Source organism: Salvelinus namaycush, chromosome 5 (assembly GCF_016432855.1).
Source record: "Salvelinus namaycush isolate Seneca chromosome 5, SaNama_1.0, whole genome shotgun sequence".
In the NCBI taxonomy this organism is placed as follows: domain Eukaryota; kingdom Metazoa; phylum Chordata; class Actinopteri; order Salmoniformes; family Salmonidae; genus Salvelinus; species Salvelinus namaycush.
In genome coordinates this window covers 49529519-49550712 of record NC_052311.1, presented here as the reverse complement: position 1 = coordinate 49550712, position 21194 = coordinate 49529519, and the positions used below count along the sequence as shown (strand labels likewise).

General features: G+C 41.3%; 2 protein-coding genes across 5 annotated transcripts; both read right to left on the bottom strand.

Annotated features, from left to right (window-relative positions):
* Positions 1-1315: 1315 nt before the first annotated feature.
* LOC120047606 (protein rapunzel-like) lies at positions 1316-2687 on the bottom strand. Its single transcript, XM_038993146.1, has 2 exons — positions 2194-2687; positions 1316-2006 (listed from the first exon to the last, which is right to left on the bottom strand). The coding sequence occupies exons 1-2, from the start codon at positions 2685-2687 to the stop codon at positions 1316-1318; spliced, it is 1185 nt and encodes a 394-aa protein (XP_038849074.1).
* Positions 2688-8885: 6198 nt separating this feature from the next.
* LOC120048400 (protein rapunzel-like) lies at positions 8886-20324 on the bottom strand. Of its 4 annotated transcripts, none has more exons than XM_038994346.1 (5): positions 20242-20302; positions 16591-16647; positions 15983-16127; positions 14627-14960; positions 8886-12014 (listed from the first exon to the last, which is right to left on the bottom strand). In XM_038994346.1, exon 5 carries the CDS (start codon positions 11918-11920, stop codon positions 11237-11239), a length of 684 nt encoding a protein of 227 aa, XP_038850274.1. In that variant the 5' UTR covers positions 11921-12014; positions 14627-14960; positions 15983-16127; positions 16591-16647; positions 20242-20302; the 3' UTR covers positions 8886-11236. The 4 variants fall into 4 exon arrangements, with proteins under 4 accessions (XP_038850274.1, XP_038850273.1, XP_038850275.1 ...); XM_038994349.1 differs by lacking the exon at positions 8886-12014 and adding an exon at positions 12998-13831 and having other exon boundaries at positions 20242-20324; XM_038994345.1 differs by lacking the exons at positions 14627-14960; positions 15983-16127 and having other exon boundaries at positions 20242-20324.
* Positions 20325-21194: the final 870 nt, after the last annotated feature.

The window sequence follows — 21194 nt, the reverse complement described above, 5'->3', positions numbered from 1 at the left end:
ACATCCTTTAGACACATTGAGAGGATGCATGGAAGACAAGAGGATGATTAAAAAAGGTCTATTTCCTACTGCACTGTATGTTACAGACTGCGCTCAATCAATGTTGACAGGCTTGATTTCCGATAGTGTAGCACTGAGGCTAAAGCCCTGGCAGAACCGTATAGCTACTCCACCGGCCAAGAAACGATGGCCGTTTCCACCGCTCTCCACCTCCAACACCGATAATGTGTGATTCCATCATGCTGACCCAAGCACTTTGGAGCTCGTCTTCAGGATATTAGCGCAGCCAAAGGTTATTCATAGACTATCAAACCAAAGCTGTGGACAGGAAACGCTGACTTATGTGCAAATATCAATTCAATTAGTAGGGGCCCCGGTGAGTGCGGGTGCACTAGCTTGCTTTAATGGCAGTAGACGTCAACATGTTTACACAAGACAGGCAAGACACACATATATACATCCAATAACAGCTGATGTGTTGCCGTTTATTGGCACAAAGCATAATGACAAATTTAGAATTCGGATATTGTTTTTATTATGACTGAATTAGTAGGAATTAGAAAGATTAGTCAATTAAACATCACTTCACATCCATGCTGTACCAACTGGCATAAATAATGTGTTCACAAACAGGCACAGCTCAGGAGGTAATACCCTTAAAGTTCTGCTACTGCAGCATGCCTGCTATGGGTTCAGAAGCAAGGGTTTGAGTGTATTGTGAAGACAAGGCACAGTAGAGAACACTGCCAAGTTGTTTTCACGGATGGCAAAATAGCCTCCATGCTCTCTTTCATTGTAATGTAGGCCAGCCTGTGTAGTAGAGAGACAAAATGAGAGCACAGCTCACGAGTTGCAATCTCAGCAAAATCATCTCTGTGGAATTGTGGGCAGCAAGGTTATTCCTATTTGGCAGTAGGGTAAGATGCATTGAGTTAAGCTATTTAACTACGAGAGAGTATTGAGTAAAATGTGGTCATAAGTTATGGTAGGGGTTAGTCACTTATAATAAAATGCATATACAGTTCATTAAGTACTCTGCGAACACTGGACTATTGTAACACTGCCTCCAATTAGCAATACATTCAGATTTCTATACAGTGAATCTAATTGCCACCAAAGCTACTTGCTATACACAGTGCATAGTATTATGTAATGGCTAGGACAAACTGCATGGCGTATTCACAAAACCTCATCACCATTTACTATAATTCCCCACACATCCTCTTTGAGTCGGTCAATTCAGAATTTAGAATAACCCTTCAGGTTGATTACATAATGATCCCTATTTGTCTGACTTGTTGCACCTCTATCAGCATCACTCTGAGTGTATGCACAGCGCCACGTTCTTGTGCTTCTCCCAGTAGTGGCAGTCCTCAGGGAAGCTCCAGGTGGCCTCACACTCCTTATGGTGACTGACAGCGTGCACCACAAACCCCGTGAGCTGCTTCTCTAGGACCTCCACCACGGCCTGGGCATCACCCTTCTTCCCCGGCCCCTCCATCAGTTGCCGGATGCAGTCGCGGGGCACTGGTTGGGGACTGGTGCTGTAGGAAACCACCAGGTTGGTATCGTTCACCTGCAGCACCTCAAAACAGTTCTGACCGGCCATGTGTTGGAAGTGGTCCCCGGCACGCCAGTTATGATAGCTGCTGCCAGAGTGGTTGACCACTCGGACCGACCAGCTCACCCAGTCGTACTTCCTGGTGAGAAATTCCTGTACTACCTGAGCAGTGTCCTGAAGATTGCGTTCCTCTTTTTCCTGGAGAAGACGCTTGGCGTCAAGGTGGGCCTGTTTAGGGAAGGCTGCTACGCAGGCCTCGATGCATGCCTTCATCTTTAATTCCAGTTCCTCAATTTTTCTGCTCCAGACGTGGATGGTTTCCTGCTCCTCATCGGGGCCCTTGGTGAGGGCACAGTGGCCCATCAGGGCAATCAGGCCCAGGCAGAAGAGCTCCTTCATCCTCACACAGAAGTCCTCCAGTAGGCGCCTGTTTCCTGCCTCATACCTGAGACAGATGAAGAACCAACCACTCAGTTGTTATGAATAACAATAAAAGTAATCATCCTATTTCCCATAATCACAAGTTAGCAGTTCAAATTGATAACACAAGTGTTCTCGAACTAAAACACTCAACAAACACCATGCTCCCCAGGTGCATAAAGGTCCATTTAGCATGGTTAAGAACACTTTACCTCTCCACCACCTCCAAGATGGACTCCCCAAAGCTGTTGGTGCCCATCAGAGCATCATACAGCACATACAGGTTCTTCTCCCCTCCGGTCTTGGAGAAGTGCTCCAGAAACAGTCTCTTCTTGACCTCCTGAAACTGTGGCTTGGCTTCCAGAATGTGCATATACTTCCGGAACTGGTTCCTGATGTTCTCCTCCACCGAGAAGTACTGGGAATCCAGCCGGCCCTTCTTAATCTCACAATCAATGTCTTCCAGCTGGGTGGACAGTACATCCAGCTTGTTCCTCACGGCCAGGAACTGCTCTTTGACATAGAAGACCTCTTTGCTCTGCACGTTGTCCAGGGCTAGTCGTAGGACAGGGGCGGCTGCCACACAGAGAGGGAATAGCTCGCCTACTGCGCTGGCCAACACCTCAGCCCCTCGCTCAAAACTCTCCATCACAGCCTCGATGGCCTCTTTCTTCTGGGCCACCACCTTCTCCAGAGGACTTGCCATGCTCTGGAGGGAGAATCAATAGGAAAGTTAAACTATGTGTCAATGCTTGGCATAGGTGTGCCGGTCTTCAGGAATCATGCTCAAAATCTGGAGAGAAAAGCTGCACAGTAATCTCAAATAAAGTGGTTGAATGCCTTATAATAACAGTTAACATTCAAATCCTTTATAATAACAGTTAACATTCAAATCCTTATTGGGGCGCAGGGTGTCAGTTTTCCCTACAGAGTAACACACTTGGACATTTACAAATAATATTGAGAACCTTGTTACAGAGCAAAACACACATTTATGGGCCACATCGCTATTAAATCTTAAAGGGGCAATCATCCATAGCACTGTTTGTGATTATTTATTTTTTCGTTACAAACGTTATCCCAGTGGGGTGTTTTTTGTTATGGTTTCTACTGCTGATTGCCCCTTTAATGATTGACAGTCAGTAAAAAGAAATACATAGAATATCATAATTAAATCAATAAAGTACTGTAGTCAGGCAGCAAGTGTAATCACTGGCCATGAATGCCACTATTTACAGACACGTTTCAGAGATGCTTGTATACAAGAGCTACATATTTATATGTCTGATATTGTCAAGGTCACAGGTAAAAATCTGTATAATATTGAATGAGATGCAACATTGGCATGTAAAACAAATGTCAATCTAAAGCCAAAAGGGATGATACATTTATCATGTCATAAAATGACTGAAATAGACAGAGGTTTGCGCAGCCATTCACACTGGGTCTGTTTATGCCTCATTTGGTTTCAGAACCGACCAAACTCAAGCAATATATTTAAAAAATCCCCTAGCATCCCTTGTCTGCAAACTCTAGTAGGCTAAATTATTGCGTCCTTGGTCAGACCACAATCCGTAGAGGATGGACCGTCATACAGACACTGCGTCATTTTCAAATACATGATGTCCAATTAACCAAGCCTAAATAAATATTTGATGTGTTTTATTGGAATATCTTAGATTATGTTTCTGCCAACCGTCTGTGTTGTAATTTCCAATGTTTGAGAAAAAAAATAATAACAACATATAGCAAATTTTGATGCTGACTTTAATTTACTTCTACATTTGTATTACTCCAACTGTAATTAATAACTATTGCAGTTGGGTAGGTCGAATAATATAATAATGATTTGTTTTTATTCATGCCCATGTATGATGGAGACGCACTGTATGGGTACATTTACGCACGCATTTGGCTAAGCCCCGTGAGTAACATTGGGCACACCTTGCAGTCCTGACCCCTGTCTTGTTGTTCGAGAAACCCATTCCTCTCTTACAACAGCACAGCGTTTCTTTACCTGGTAATGGCTCGACTTGTCCTTCACGCCCGATCAGCCCCAACAGCTGCAGTTAAGATTTTTTTTCTTCAGTTTTCCCACAGCTCTCTTTTCACTGTGATGTTGAGGAGAGGTCCAAAAAGAGAGCAGGATTCACCGCCACGCATTTAATATCTGCAGTTTTATACGTAGAGACAAAGAGAGAGAGGGGGAGATAGAGAGGGGGGGGGGGAGAGAGATAGAGAGAGGAGCGCACACTATGCGGTGGAATATCTTTGGATTCCTTCTCCCCTGTCTTAACCACCAGTGCTTACATTTATATGATTTTGGTAAGCTCTTATGAGAGTGGGAAAGATAGATGTGACTGTGCCTGACTAATTTTCACTGATTCTCAGGTACAGGCGTTTGGCTGAAGATCTTGGAAGAGACTATTGCGCACTTTGCGTGAAACAGCCAGCTCTTGAAAATGGGTGCGGAATGTGCACACATTGTCTATTCTGAAATGGTTAAAACAATTCGGTATGTACAACTCTTTTGTATAAATGTGTGATAGTGAGACGTGTGATAGTGTGACATGTTTTAGCAGTTAAGACATTGATCGATGGGTGAGACGTCGATACCTTTTACCGAGCGCATCTCCCTACAGGGAAAGCTTTTATGTACTACCTATAGCAGATCAAATATTTTCTAAGCTAATCTTTTTTGTTTAACCAACATTGTATTCAGGAGGTTTCTTATTGAAATCCAATTAATGAAGTGTTGTATACAATTTGAGAATGTTCATGACTGTTTGAAGCTTTTTGACCTCATAATCATATGAATATTGTGCCATATTGTGCCTCTAATATTGTATAGGCTTATATGACAGTTCAATTACATTGATGAAATTTGTCAATTTTTACAGTTTTTTACAATGAATTGAAACAACTCCCTAGTGTCTAAAACAATTAATTGCATCAGTTTTATTCTCTCTCTCTCTCTCCCTCTCTCTCTCTGTGCGCGCCATAGACTTGGTGCGCGAGCGCGCCTCGCCTCTCCCCATCCCGGCATGATCAGAAACCATTACGGAAATCATTATTTATAAATCATTATAATCTGCATATAGATTTGGTTAATGCACAATTATAACTTTCTATTCATTGATATGTTATGAAACGGATGACATAACACAATTGAATTTAACGGCATTTAATTGCCATTTAATAAAACATATATCCTATTTTCGGTGTCTTTAAAGCATGCAGCGGCCAGTCTCAAACGACGACTTCTGACTGATGCATAAAGGTGTGGGAGCTGCACATATAGGCCAACTGCACATGAAACAAGGGAATCCGACAAGTCATGAAGTTATGCAGGTAAGACAATATCTTATGTCTCAGACAGTTGGCCTACTTGTCTTAATACATCTCAGTTTTGGTCCACCGACTCAGGGGAGGGGAGTGTGGGGGGAAACCTGTTTTTCTGGCTGACATGGGGACATACCACAGAGGAGTAGCCTATATCTGTGTGCGCTGTCTAGATGTCTCTTCTTTAACAGTGCAGTGGCCTCAAACGAAAGCAGACTTTTAAGTAAGCCTACTCTCATAGTAACATATTTTCCCAAATTAATGTATTTTTCATTTAGACCCACCATGAGGCTTATCAAAACGGCCCATAGGCCTATACATTGACTTTGTAATACAGTTTGGTATACACCAGGCCCTCTGGTGGAAATATACAGTACACTCTTAGAAAAAAGGGTTATTTGGCTGTCCCCATAGGAGAACCCTTTTGGGTTCCATGTAGAATCCTCTGTAGAAAGGGTTCTACATGAAACCCAAATAGGTTCTACCTGGAAACAAGCATCTTCACGCAACAGCATCTGCTGGCAACAAGAAAATGATATTCACTAATACATCATAATGATTTATTATAACGATGTTATAACTACTTATGAGTTATGACAGCTAATAGCAAATATTAAAATGCACTTTATCATTAGGTATTAAATTCACTTATATGGCATCGTGTGTTGGTGCCTACAGTAGCAGTGTTACCAAATGTTTAGTTATCAGGATTCCAAGTCTATTCTGACACCTAGAGGTATGAAATTATATTACAGCAGGGATCTCCTACCCTGTTCCTGGAGAGCTACCCTCCTGTAGGTTTTCACTCAAACCCCAGTTGTAACTTATCAACTAGCTAATTATTAGAATCATGTGTGCTAGATTAGGGTTGGAGTGAAAACCTGCAGGTAGGTAGCTCTCCAGGAACAGGGATGGAGAGCCATGTACTACAGTCACTACCCGATTGGCTTTTTGCAACACATGGGCCAATCCCAAAAGGACCCTATACATTTATTTTAATTTTACCTTTATTTAAATAGGCAAATCAGTTATGAACAAATTCTTATTTTCAATGACGGCCTAGGAACATGCAGTTGAAGTCGGAAGTTTACATACACTTAGGTTGGAGTCATTAAAACTAGTTTTTCAACCACTCCACAAATTTCTTGTTAACAAATTATAGTTTTGGCAAGTCGGTTAGGACATCTACTTTGTGCATGACACAAGTCATTTTTTCCCAACAATTGTTTACAGACAGATTATGTCACTTATAATTCACTGTATCACAATTGCAGTGGGTCAGAAGTTTACATACACTAAGTTGACTGTGCATTTAAACAGCTTGAAAAATTCCAGAAAATGTCATGGCTTTAGAAACTTCTAATAGGCTAATTGACATCATTTGAGTCAACTAGAGGTGTACCTGTGGATGTATTTCAAGGCCAACCTTCAAACTCAGTGCCTCTTTGCTTGACATCATGGGGGAAAAAAATGTAAAATCAGCCAAGACCTCAAAAATAAATGTAGACCTCCACAAGTCTGGTTCATCCTTGGGAGCAGTTTCCAAACGCCTGAACGTACCACGTTCATCTATACAAACAATAGTAAGCAAGTATAAACACCATGGGACCACGCAGCCGTCATACCGCTCAGGAAGGAGACGCGTTCTGTCTCCTAGAGATGAACGTACTTTGGTGCAAAAAGTGCAAATCAATCCCAGAACAACAGCAAAGGACCTTGTGAAGATGCTGGAGGAAACAGGTACAAAAGTATCTATATCCACAGTAAAACGAGTCCTATATCGACATAACCTGAAAGGCTGCTCAGCTGGAAAAAGCCAATGCTCCAAAACTGCCATAAAAAAGTAAATAAATAAATAAATAAATAAAATGGTTTGGCCATAATGACCATCGTTATGTTTGGAGGAAAAAGGGGGAGGCTTGCAAGCCGAAGAACACCATCCCAACCGTGAAGCACGGGGGTGGCAGCATCATGTTGTGGCGGTGCTTTGCTGAAGGAGGGACTGGTGCACTTCACAAAATAGATGTCATCATGAAAAATGAGCAAAAAAGACTGTATAAAATAAATAATACAAATACTGAGCTACTGTGCCTATAGAAAGTCTACACTCCCTTTAACTTTTTTCACTAGAGATCTACATAATCTACTTCACATTTTCAAAGTGAAAGAAAGTTATACAAAAACATTTTTAAATAATAATAATAATACGGAAATATCATAATTGGATCATGTGTATTTTGGATTAAAATGTGTGTAATTGTCCTACAGAAAAAAAAATCCCAGGGTTTTCAAAAGACTGAGGTGAATTATTTTGATCCTAACGAACTCCCCAGTCTCTGCCGGTGACAACCATACCCATAACATGATGCTGCCACCACAATATTTTAAAATACAAAGGGATCAACAACATTGCATTCACTCCATATTACTGGCCTGTATGACAAAGGGGGAAAAAGAAGCCTGTGTTAAAAAAATCCACTCCAAATCATCCATTCTGTTTGCAACAAGGCCGTTAAGTAATACTGCAAGACAAAACAGAAAATAAATCAACTTTTTGGCCTAAATTCAAAACTACATTGTGGTGACAGCATTACATTATGGGTATGCTTGTCATCGGCAGGGACTGGTGAGTATGTCAGGATCAAAATAAATATTAATGGAGCAAAACCAAGGTAAAAAGTTCGAGAAAACCCTGCCTCAATCTTCTGAAAACCTAACCCTGGGATAGGGTTTTATTTTTCAGTGAGACAATTACACACATTTTAATGCCAAAGACACACCAGAATGGCTTTCCAAGAGTTGTATCTGAGTGGTCTAGTTTCAGTCCTGACTTAAATTCGCATGAAAATCAGAGACAATATTTGAATATTGATGTCCATCAATGATTCCCAACCAAATGTAATGAGCTTGAGCAATTTTGATAAAAACAATGGATATATGTTGCCCTAAGAGTTGTGCAAATTTGATGGAATCTTATTCCAGATGATTCACAGCTGTAATGGCTGACAAAGGTGATTCCACCAAGTATTAACTAAGGGGGGTGGAGACTTATCCAATTAGGATATTTCAGTTTATTTTGTATTTGTATAGAAACATTTCTATAACCTTCTTTCACTTTGAAAATGTTGAGTAGGTTGTGTAGATCTGTAGATTTTTTTAAATTTAATCCCTTTTTAGTTAAAATTTTAAGGCAGCAAAATTGAAGAGGGTGTAGACTATATTGCATGCTCAAAAACATTTGTCAATTATTCTTTTATACTAATACAATTGCTCAGAGAACGAGATTTTGTTTAACAAGTCTCAAAAGATAGGGTTAAAAATGCTAGATTTTTGCACCCGTTTTCAATACTCTAGCAGCCTCCCTTTGCGACGGTAACTACACTGAGCCTTTATCAAATTGTATTATTTATTGTATAGACTTTTTTATCAAGGGTGCCAAAAATCATGGACCTGACTGTATGTATTGCCCCTCATCATCATTTTGAGATAAACCAAGTTAAAATGATAATACTATTGTGAATGCCTCAAGATATTTGAATGCATAAAATCAATCTAATACAAGTGATATTTTACATTCAGTCTTTATTGATAGTGCTGCATAGTACAACCAGCCAACAAAGAACAACATAACAAAAAATAGGCTATGAAGTTTAGATGAGGAGCATATATTTTCAGAAAGCCCTAAAGTGGTAAATATATTCCCATCTATTAATTTTAACAATACAGAATTATAACTATTTAACAGCCATACATCTCGGTTGAAACAAAATGAAAGACAGGGACTGGTACCACAGAATAGCCATTCCATTGAATATAGGGTTATGAAACATAGATATGGAGAGCTCTCTTGGATCTGTGAGTATAGACATGGCATCAGTAACACTGGAAATCTGAGTAGTGGGGTTAATAGCACAGAAGAGATCAAATCAAACTGCAGTCCTTTAGAGCACAAGAACAAATGAAGTAAAGAACAGAAAACATAACTTTGCGAACCCTTTCTTAGGCAAAGACACAGTAAGTGGACACGGAACATGGACCACAGTGTAAGAGGAGACACTGTTGGTCAGTCATGAGAGGATTCTTATCAAAATAAAAACTACTATGAAAAATTAAGATATATAAAATCCCGAAAACATATACAAAACATCCCCATAATGTATTTGAGTATTTTTTTTATCTCTTACATTACTTTTGGTGTAAATTGCTTCAAAATATGAAAATAATATAATAGATTAAGTGAAAAGAAAGGGGGTCACAGAGCAAAAATAATTCCCCATAAATTGAATTATTTAGGGTGTGTTCGTAATTTGCGCGCTCTGGGCCTTCATATATTTTGAGTGTTGTCAGATTATCCGTTTGTATATTCAGAGCGTTTCGCTCTTGGAGCGTTTAGAGGGCACAATGGACGCTCTGGCCGCGGAGTAGGGTTGATCTGAGCGTTCTGACCTCACAACGGCAGTCAAGCACCTAAGCTAACTGGCTAAAGTTGGCTAGCTTGCTAGCTACTTCAAGACACAAATGAGAGAACACCTCACTCGTGTTGTCTAGAGTTTTGGTGACTAACTGTGCTGCTGGCAACAATTTAAATACGTTTTCTTTGCAGATGTTTATTGACACCGGTCATATTCAACGGGTGTTGAGTGTTCGAAAATTAATCAGTTATTCTGCGCTCTGACACACTCAGACTGCTCTGAAATCGTAGTAGATGGCCAGAGTGAATTTATGAACGCACCCTTGGTAAAAACAAACAAACATTTTTGCTAATACTTAATTTATCCGAGATACAAGAGAACCAATAAGAGAGGAAGCACTTAAAGGGGGGTTAACTATAGGATCCCCACCAAAAATACATTCTTAGATAACTTTGGATATTTGTTTTAAGTTAGATTTTGGTTAAGTTAGATTTTACAGTGCATTATTTATCAATCGTTTTTTTAATGCTATTTCCAATTAAATGCTAAATAACAGTTAATTTAGCTGCAGATATATAGTTACAAAGGACCTACAGTAATAAGTAAAGTAATACCAGTTAACCCACTGTAAAGTCAATTGTTTTTGTATTTAGGCAATTGGCATGCTATGTTAATAGTGTCCACAGTATAGGTAATGTTTTTTTTTTACTGAAAGTGCTAGGTTGCATCAGTGGCACTATTAGAATTGCATGGAGTATATATCTGTTCAAATAGATACCCATTATGGTGAATCTTACATTCATGCAACAGAATGAGCCTGTTCTCTGTGTCTCCCTCTAAATCACCAGCAAATACCAGCGAGAACAAATTTTTCAAAAGTGCTGAATATTGTCAGACATTAAAACCACTCCATCTTACTCTTTAGAAGATAGGAATGGCATAGTTAAATCTAATTGAGAGCCAGTCCAAATGTTGATCGTCAGACCGCTGTGTATGCAGGTTTCCATATCAACATGCACGTATTATATAGGTCTGTTCATTGACTACTGCTGTGGATGAGGCAAATAACTAACTGTTTTCATTCAATTTACTTACCTCTAACTCATAGATACCAACAGTGAATAGCCATGTGATCATTAAAGAATAATGAATTCACATCACATGAGGCTGATGAGGGGAGAAGGGCTCATTATAATAGCCAGAACTGAGCATATGGAATGGCAAACACCTGGAGACTGTGTTTGATGTATTGGATACCATTCCACTAATTCTGCTCCAGTCATTACCACGAGCCCGTCCTCCCCAGTTAAGGTGCCACCAACCTCCTATGATCCACATTGATAGTCAATTAACTGGTTGAATAAATAGAGACGTTGTATACACAGCTGTCCTGGAGTAAGGAGAAAAGTGATGGGGGGGTCCTAGAGGGAATGTGGAGAGGAGAGAGTCCTACGTATGGAGGATAAGTAGCAGCCTCTACACCTCCTTCTCCTCCTCTTCTTCACTTGCATTTCTGGAGGGCCTCCTGCATCCTCTCCTGCACGTGCTCCATCTTCTTGGTCCACTCGTCGCTGATGCCCTCCTCGTCGTCTCCGATGACAGCGGCGTAACCCATGAGGGCGATCAGGCCGATGCAGAAGAGGTATGTGAGGCGCGTGCACAGGTTCTCCATGGTGCGGCGGTCGCCCTGCGAGTGCTTCAGGTACACCTCCAGGATGGGCCGGCTGAACAGCTTGGGCTTGCCCACCACACCCTCGTAGAGTGTGTGCAGGTTCTGGTCGCCTAGGTCGTTGGAGTAGCTCTCCTCGAAGTCGTCCTTCTTGCGCTCACAGTGCTCGGGCCGTGCCTCCACCATCTCCATGAACTTGCGGAACTGGTTGCGCAGGTTTTCCTCCACACGGCAGTACTGACCGTCCAGCGTCTCCTTCTTGATCTGTAGCAGGGCGCCGCGGTTCTGCTGGGACAGCTGGTCCAGGGCACGGTTGACTGAGCCAAACTCGCGCTTCAGTGTCTGGATGTCCTCATCATCCACGTGGTGCAGCACCACTCGGATTAGAGAGCCGGCCAGGCCAAAAATGGGGTTGACCACAGCCGCAGCAGATGAGATGGTGGCCACACACTGCAGCACCTTCACCAGGCCCTGTTTCAGCTTGGCCCGGTCCTCCACGATCTCCATCTCCGACATGATGGCAAGCAGGGGGTCACGACACAGAAGTCAAAACCAGGTAGTGCTTGAAAGGGTTGGGAAGGATGGTAGCTTCTGATTGAGAGACAGGAGTCTAAGAGAAAGAGAGAGAGTAGAGCAATCTATTGACAAGTTCTTAAAAAAAGAAAAGTGAATGTTTTAAACTCTAATAGTGTTACATTTAAGACAAAAAAGTATCTATTGTTCCACACTACACAGAGTTAATGTTAGCTTTTTTAGGGGCGGCAGGTAGCCTAGTGGTTAGAGTGTTGGGCCAGTAACCGAAATGTTGCTGGATCGAATCCCAAAGCTGACAAGGTAAAATAAATCTGTTGTTCTGCCCCTGAACAAGGCAGTTCCCCGGTAGGCCGTAATTGTAAAAAAGAATGTGTTCTTAACCGACTTGCCTAGTTAAATTAAAAAATTAAACACTCACTGAAGTTCTGTAACTCTGTAAATAGTTTGAAATGAACACTGGCCAACACGGTTGAAAATCAACTTCATCAGTATGTTGTACGCTTTGTAACATTCTCTGTGTAAGTGTTTTGAACCTAATAAAGTGGACTATATTTTATCACCATTGGTGATTACATAACTCCATGTAAGAGCATAAAAATTAATAACAATTAATAACAAGTGCAAAAAAGCATTTATTTAGAAAAAGTCAAGAAGCAAAAGTACACTTAATCGAAGGTTACCATAAAGTATGCATTCAGACTCATTTCTGAAAATAAATGACAGAGTCGGCAGTGGTAAATAGAAAACATGAGGGCTGAAGTGCAATACTGATCATAGCAAAATATTATACAATCTAGATTTAATCCATTCCATTCATTGACAAAGAATATCGCCCACCACCCAAAAGGAAATTACTTTTCTTTTTAAATTGAGGGAAGAGGACTAGACTCCAAACAGCTTTTAACCTTACAGGGATACTTCTGGATTTTGCCAGTGAGGCCCTTTATCTACTTCCCCAGAGTTAGATGACTCGCAGATACCCATAGACTTCCAGTCATTGCGCTAATGCTAGTTAGCAATGACTCACAAAACTACCTCTAACTTCCTTCATACTGGACACAGACATAAAAATGGTACCCATGAGTTCATCTGACTCTGGTGAAGTAGATAAAGGGCCTCATTGCCAAAATCCCAAAGTATCCCTTTAAAGCCCTCATATGCACACCCGACCCTGGGAGTGGATGAGGATCAGTTCCCCTCACACTGGGCCAGCGCCTCATCCATCTTGGCCTGAATTTTCTTCACCCTGGGGGCCCATTTCTCCCTGACTTCAACCTCATCATCCTCTGTGACCACCGTATATGCCATTAGTGTCATCAGGCCCATGCGAAAGACATTAGACAGTTGGGAACACTTTTTCTCCATGACATCTCGGTTTTGCTTGTAGTGCTCTAGGTACACCTCCAGCAAACCCCTTTGTTCAAAAGTTTTATTCTCTTTTACGACACTGCTGTAGTATGTGTCTAGAGCAAGGGTATCCTTGTCTCTCTCATAGACTTCCTGGAAATCTTTCATGTAGCGCTCTCTTCCCTCAGGGTGGTTTTTGAACTGTTCCACCATGGTGTTGAGGGCAGTGTACTGGTGCTTGATATACTCCTCATACTTGCTGTACTTCTCATTGACCTCGTTCAGGTGAATCTGCTTCAGAATCTGTTGGTTTGTCTTGGAGATGCTTTCCAGCTTGGCGTGGATGTGGCCCAATTGTTGGGTGTCCAGGTCTTGGGTGAGGTCTTTGGCGACCAGGTTCTTTGTCACCTTCACCACTGCAGTGACTATGTCGAAGAGTGGGTTGATGGTGGCGGAGAAGGAGCAGACTTTCTCCATGGCTTGTAGGATTATGACCACTGTCTCCTTGTTCATAGCTGCTGCTACACATACGACTTCACTGTCGTCCTAGAGAGAGAAGAGAGTATTTTAGTATTTACATCGCTCATGTCTGCAAGTAGTGCCAACTTTATTGCATTTCAATCATATGGGGTGATTTGCTTTGACTTTTATTCAGAATATTCACAAAGCAGCCTCGTGAATCTTTGACAAACTTTTTAGTGTGTACGCACATTCTGCAACTGCATCTGGAATTTAGCTGAATAATAATAGAATATTGTCATACACCTGAAGAACAGATTACAGTCTGCTCTTTGAACATCGGCTGACTCTCTACAACATTGGGACACAACATTATGCCCCTTATTTTTAACAAACAGAACATTAAAAGTATTCTGCTGCAGCCAATGGTTGCTGTCCAGTTCTGAAACTGGAGTTTAAAATACCATGTATGTCACACATTAGATGGAAATGTTAGTTAAATAGTCTTCTCAGAGTATTTTTTAACTAGGCAAGTCAGTTAAGAACAAATTCTTATTTTCAATGATGGCCTAGGAACACTGGGTTAACTGCCTGTTCAGGAGCAGAACAACAGATTTGTACCTTGTCAGCTCGGGGATTTGAACTTGCAACCTTTCGATTACTAGTCCAACACTCTAACCACTAGGCAACCCTACCGCCCCATTGAGGAATGTACCATTTTTTATGTAATCATTGGAAGGGATTACGTCTTTTGATATCAGTGCGATCTACAACTAGAATTATTCAATCTGAAATTGTGACCAAAAAAAACATGTTATTGTGCTAGATAAATTCAATGTCCATTGATTTAATCTAAAATTATGATTAGTAATCGAATCTTACCTGAGTCAAGTCGGAAGCTGTTCCCCTCCTGGTTCTGTAGTAGTACTCTTGGTAATTGTGGTTCTGTAGTGGTAGTAGTAATAGTTGTAGTGGTCTTGGTATTGTGGCTCTGTTGTCTCTGAACTAGCAGCCTTTACATCCATCTGTAAGACCTTGGCCAGTCCTCCGTGCCATGTAAGGGCAGGGTGTAGGAGTGGCTCATGCATACACAATGCTGATTGGGTTACGGGGAAAAGGCTACTCTTCAATCCACTTTTGATTGGTTCACTATCCCACGGCTGCAGTGTTGAGTGATGCCAACTTCCATGGAAATCTTTCATTAATGTGAATGGAACTAGAGGAATGAGGAGTGACAATGACAAAGTGCTAAAAGATTTTTGAAATATTTTGTGGTTTTCTTTGGCTGTGTCTTCAGAAGGTTTACATGGAAATTATCTAGAAAGTTATGATGCAACTGCACACACAAAGAGCTACTGAGATGAGGGTGACCATGGTTGCTGTTTCGAGACAGCTTCTAATGTAGCACTTGGAGATATGTAAAACTTACTCCTCACCCTGGAGTCTCCCCACTTTGTGCCACCATATAGCTAGCTTTTTGTGTGGCGTGACTGGTAAGACGCGTCGGGAGGGCGGTCACATGTGCTAGAAAACAAGAGGTCCTGGGTTTGAGCCTCTGTGTGAGCCGAATCAGGAGGAAGTGGTACTCGCTAAGCAAGAAGCGTGACATCCATTATACTAACGCCAGTACCACAGCTGTCGTGCAACTGATACCCATTGTCAGCTAAGGGGTGCACAGAGCTATAGCAACAGCTAAAATAAAACTGTACACATTGCAGTAAAGTTACGTAAAACAGAAATATATGTAAAATTGTGACCGCTTTAATCAAAGTGGAGGTGATATGTAGGCTACATTAAGAAGTGTCAGAGCCTTTGTATCATTGTTGTGAATAAAATATCTAAGTAAAATGTTGTATCTTTAAAATTCTGTATTTGTATCTGTTGACAGGTGAGTGGATGAATTGTAATGGCTAGCTCCTGGTCTGTGACTCAGATGCCTATAGTGTCCCTTCAATTTCCAGATGATATTGGACAGCAGTGAAGGTGTTAATCGCCATCTCTGTTAGTGAAAGCTAAATCAGTGTGCCGCTAACAGCTTTGCTTCCTCCACTGTCCCTGCGTCCCCTTACTGGGCTCAAACCAGTGGTGGTCTAATCGCAAACACACGTGACCGCCACACGTGACCGCCCTCATTGACAACTTCCTAACCAGTTGCTCTATAGAAAATGATCCGATACGATAGCACCATTGGCGACATTTAAGCTAGTTGTGTGGAATAAGCTTATGTCACTTTCTTACCTCCGTTACATTAGCATAGCAGCCCTCCTTTCAGTATTTCAGCACAAGACCGATGTGAATGTGCCTTTATGGAGGGGACTGGTCGCTCCAGTGAGGAAGTCATACCTTTTGAGTGGTAGTTAGAAGCAATGGACGCTAACAGCCACTGGGCGGGACACAGTCATACAGAGAAGCAGGTAGAATATCTGAGCTCAGTTTTGGTGAAAGAGAAACCTGTTGTGGGCCAGCACGGTTGACTTATACTGTAGTGTACTACATAAAATACACTATACGATGCCAGATGATACAACTGCACACAAAAAGCTACTGGGATGAGGGTGTTCACAGCTGCCCTCAACCGTACCACAGCTATCGAGCAACTGACACCCAGAGTTGTAGCAACAAACAAAATAAGTTTCCATAAAACACACTTATTATTTGACAGAAATGTAGGTAAAATAGTGAAAGCTGTAATCAAAGCGGAGTATGTAGGCTATATTAAGAAGTGTCAGACAGAGCCTTTGTATTATCCATGTGAGTAAAATATCTAAGTAAAATGATCTGAGTAAAATTTGTAAAGAAGTATTTGTAGCCGTTGACAAGTGAGTGGAGGAATTGTAATTGCTTACGTTGGAGGGTTTGACAAGCTCCTGGACTGCGACTTCGTGCTCTGATCGATGTGACGCCTAAAGAAAAGACAACATCCATCAAGATTTGGGGAAAATATGACTGCATCTGTGCACAGCTAATAGTGTTCTTTCAATTTCTAGATGAGATTAGACAGCATTTCTCTCTACAGCCTTTCATGCAGTTTTTAACAGGGGATCACATTGCCTACTACACAAGGACATTGTATTTGTCAGTGAAGGAGTTAACAGCTATCTCTGTTAGCATAGCAGCCCCCCGTTCAACACTTCAGCACCACGCTGCTTTGAATGTGCCTCTATGGAAAAGAATGATCGCTCCAGAGTAGCCGTGATATCAGTGCTAGTAGGTGGAATGTGGAAGTAGAAGTGGTGGTCAGAACCAATGGAAGCTAACAGACACTGGGCAGGACCGAGTCATACAGAGAAGCAGAGACGACAACAGACTGAGCTTAATCTTGGTGGAAGAGAAACCTGTACTATGGCAACACAGTTGCTTAAACTGTTGTGTACTACATCAAAGACACTACTTTACATGAAGTGAAATAATTTCACAGTGCTAATTTAACCTGCATGAGTGAGAGTGATGGACCTTTTCAAAGAGTGGCAGTTGTTTCCAAAGGTGTACCTAGATCACTGCAACTGAAACTGAGGTGGCTTTAAGGTAAAATGCTGGGTCATCTCTTCCACATGTTTGAAATACAAATACAAAATATGTTGTTTCTTGTTTTTAGCTGTGTTTTTCTTCAGGTGTGGGTTTACATGGACATGATCTTGAAAGTTCTTATATATGATGCCACATGATGCACACAAAGACCTACTGAGATGAGGGTGTTCACTGTTGCGTTTCTGTTTTACAGCTACTAACAACAGTCACACAGCTGTCGTGCAACTGACTCCCATTGTCAGCTGTTTCTAAGGAGCGCACAGAAGAGATGTAGCCAAAATAATATGGGGGGGGGGGATACTCTTCAATCCACTTTTTGCTGCATCACATGGCTACTGCTGCAGTAGAACATACAGTAGCTACAAACCAAAACAGAAGTCTAAAATCTGGAGTAGCAGTGGCATTTGGCAGTGAAGGAGTTAACAATTTTCTCTTTAAGCATAGCAGCCCTCTGTTCAGCACTTCAGCACCAGGACGAGTTGAATGTGCCTCTATGGAAGAGACTGATAGCTCCAGTGTAGCTGCGATAGCAACGCTAGCAGGCTAAATGAGGAAATCATGCCCTTTGAGTGGTAGTTAGAAGCAATGTGCGCTAACAGCCACTGGGTGGGACACTGAGTCATACAGAGAAGCAGAGACGACAGACTGAGCTCAATATTGGTGGAAGAGAAACCTGTTTTAGGGCAGCACGGTTGACATAACTATAGTACTACATCAAAGACATTACTGTACATGAAGTTAGATCATTTCACCGTGTTCTAGTGGAGGAATTCAGAGGCTAAATTAACTTATATGAGTTGAGGATTAATGTCTGAGAAGTGATTTCTCATTCTTCACAGTGGTACTTGTGCTCATGTTCAAATATGTTACAGAAACACGTAATTGTAGTCTAAGGTGTTTTTGAAAAAGCACAGCCTTAATGTACCAAAGTCACGAGTTGAATTTGACAGATATCAGACTGAGAGCGGTGTCAAAGTGAGAGCCTGCTCATAATCTCTCTTTTAGTCTCTCACCTCATTGAGTGCAAATGACAGGATAGGAATGCCTGCTGAGACCACAGCCACTAAAAACATGCACCCCAGTTGTGGGATTACAACAGTGGCTAAATGTACATGGGTTCTGGCAGAGGTTCACCCACATGTACAGGCGGAGACAAGGGTTTATCAAGAATTGAGGCACTGCACACCATAGTGTGAGGAATACCCAGGTTGCCTGTTTGTCTTTGTTCCCACTCAATCTTGTGCCTGAATCTACCAGAGGGGGCAGTAAATGTACATATTTTTATGGGGGAAAAAACTCAGTCAGATTTCAGCACCAACTATATGGACTGCGTAGCAATGTCTCTCCAGAGCACGTTTTAACCCTTTACATTCAGGCAAATATTAGTTAGTGGGTTTGGATAGGATGCTATTTAAATTAATATGGGGGAAATAAGGCACTTGAAAAGAAGCAAATGGGGAGATAGCAGCTTAAAGAAATCTGATTAAAAGCCCAGTTTTCATGAGAATATGATCTGGCTTCCGGTGCCCCTTACCACACCGGTGAGACAACATATGTCACTTTCTGAGATCTGAAATATATCTATGGTTACAATTTCTAATTCATTTGGGTAATTATTTCTATTTTGGTGTCTTTCCCTTTACAGATAACACCGCATCTGAGAAATAATTTGTTACCCATCGGCCCTGACTCAACCCAATACGGCTTTGAAAAGTAGGTCATGAAAGGGTTAATTGTTTTCTTTAACCTGGGGGCCATTTTTTTTTACTTCTAAAACTACAAAAGCAGCAAAGAATTAAGTAAATTAAGAAACATAAAACACTATTACAGACATTTTCACATTAATACTCTGTCTATCATCATCACAGAAATGTAAGCAAGCGGCAATGTAATTTAACCCTTTGTGCAAATGAAGCCTGTGCTTAACTGTTCCTCCCAATTGAATGCTTTATAACTGGTGGTTTCAATTCTACCCATCCCATAGTAAACTGTTTCTACACAGTATAAAAGTGTATGCATGGAAAAGTTGATGTATATGGGCTGTCAACCTAATATGTTATTTCAGGGAAAGAGCTGACCAGGCCCCACGGCAGTTAAACTAACGTCTCCCTTTCTGGTTAACCGATCACCACTGTGCTACTGTATAGCTGAGCCTTCAGAGATTCAGAACATTGCAGCACTCCCTGTTTGAAGCAGTTAGTCTAGGCCCATGTCCTGTAACCTCAAATACCACCATTATTTCCAAAATAATTAACTTAATTCTAAGTTAAAGCTGGTAATTTGTATTCAAACAACACATTTTGCCTGAGCATGAATGCAAACAAAGCTGTTGCGATGGTGCTTCAATCAGGAAGTGGGCAGTTACTCTCACCACTCTCCCTACAGTGGAGCGGCCATCTTTACAGCTCTCTAAAAAAGCACATAGCAGAGCAAGCTAACAAAATTCTACATGTTATCTCACACTAAAATCTTTACAAAGTTTACCATTTGCATGTTTCCTCTTTATTTGAATAATTTGTCTCTTATTGTTCAATCATGACAGCTTCCCATCTTTCTTTACAGAGCACAGCCTGTGAGGCAGTTTGGGCACTTCCCTTTGGACAACAGCCCTGAGACCAATATAAATCTGACAATAACTGACTAATTAACACAATAGACAACAATACAGTTTCTTCCGGAGTTTTACTGACTTTGTGAGTACTAAATCCAACCAACATCTCCTCTGCAGTAGCATAGAGCCAGCAAGCTCCCTTCCTTTCCCAGCTATGGCTCCCCCTAGCCGTGCTTCCATATTTCCTTGTTTATGCACAGCATAATGGCCTGACCCTCCCTTCTCTATAACATTATACAGACACCACCTAGCACCTGAAAACCATAATTTTTCTGGATATATTTTGAGATTAGAGTCTCAATATACCCCATATTCATCCAATGGCACCCTAACCATAGTGGAACATAGCTTTTCTTACCTTTACAAAGTGCCTCTCTCTATACCTCTCTCTCTCCAAAGTCCCAACCTCGATAGCCTCCTTCTTCTTCCCAGAAATCCCTGCAAAAGGGGCACTTCCATGTAAGTTGAATGTGTAGGGGTGCTCATTTTGGACTCAACCATTACTGTAAAATACAGAAGTCCCCAGATGCTCAGTAAGGGCCTATTTGGGTACATAGTCCCACAGGCACCAACATGTCCCTTTCAAACGGTATGCCACTGGCCCTATAGCAAATAACCCTCCCCTAACTCCCTCTGTCCTCCCCCCCAATGGCTTTCACATCATATGGCCCATCCACCAGTCATACAGCCAATACTGAGAAGCAATTGTCACTTGCTGCACAAATGAGCTCTCAGAGAGTTTACACTGGGTTTTTGTGGATTCACCAAGCCTTGGGGCCTCTTAGAGTGGCCCAAAATCATTGCTAGGGGGTATTTTGGACACACAGAGACCCCGTTTTATTGAAACAGACCATTTGAATGCAGAGGAAAATATTATGGTGTGAATATGATGCAATCAAGCAAAAAGAGAGCATTGTCTCCAAGTGTCCCTCTCCAAAAGTGCAGAGATGTATCCACTGGGACAAGGAGCTTTCCACTCACACAATGAGAAGGTAATTAAGCTCCTGAAGTTTAAAATGTAATTTTTTAGAATGTTTTTCTTCATATATTACTAAACAAATCATCATTTTAAGGGGTGGCGGATGACAAATGCCAATTTTGGCGTCCGTGCTTTGAAGCCCAACAGGTAAGCTCACTAATTGACAGGACACATTGCAGTGCATAAGGTAAGGACTTCAATCTTGTTCAAAACTATATGTATATATTTAAATAAAATATTTATTTAAAATATTTTAAGATGTCATATATCAATGGTGTATCGTCTCAAACTGAATATTTACCATATAGTCTACAATGTACACCTACCACTTT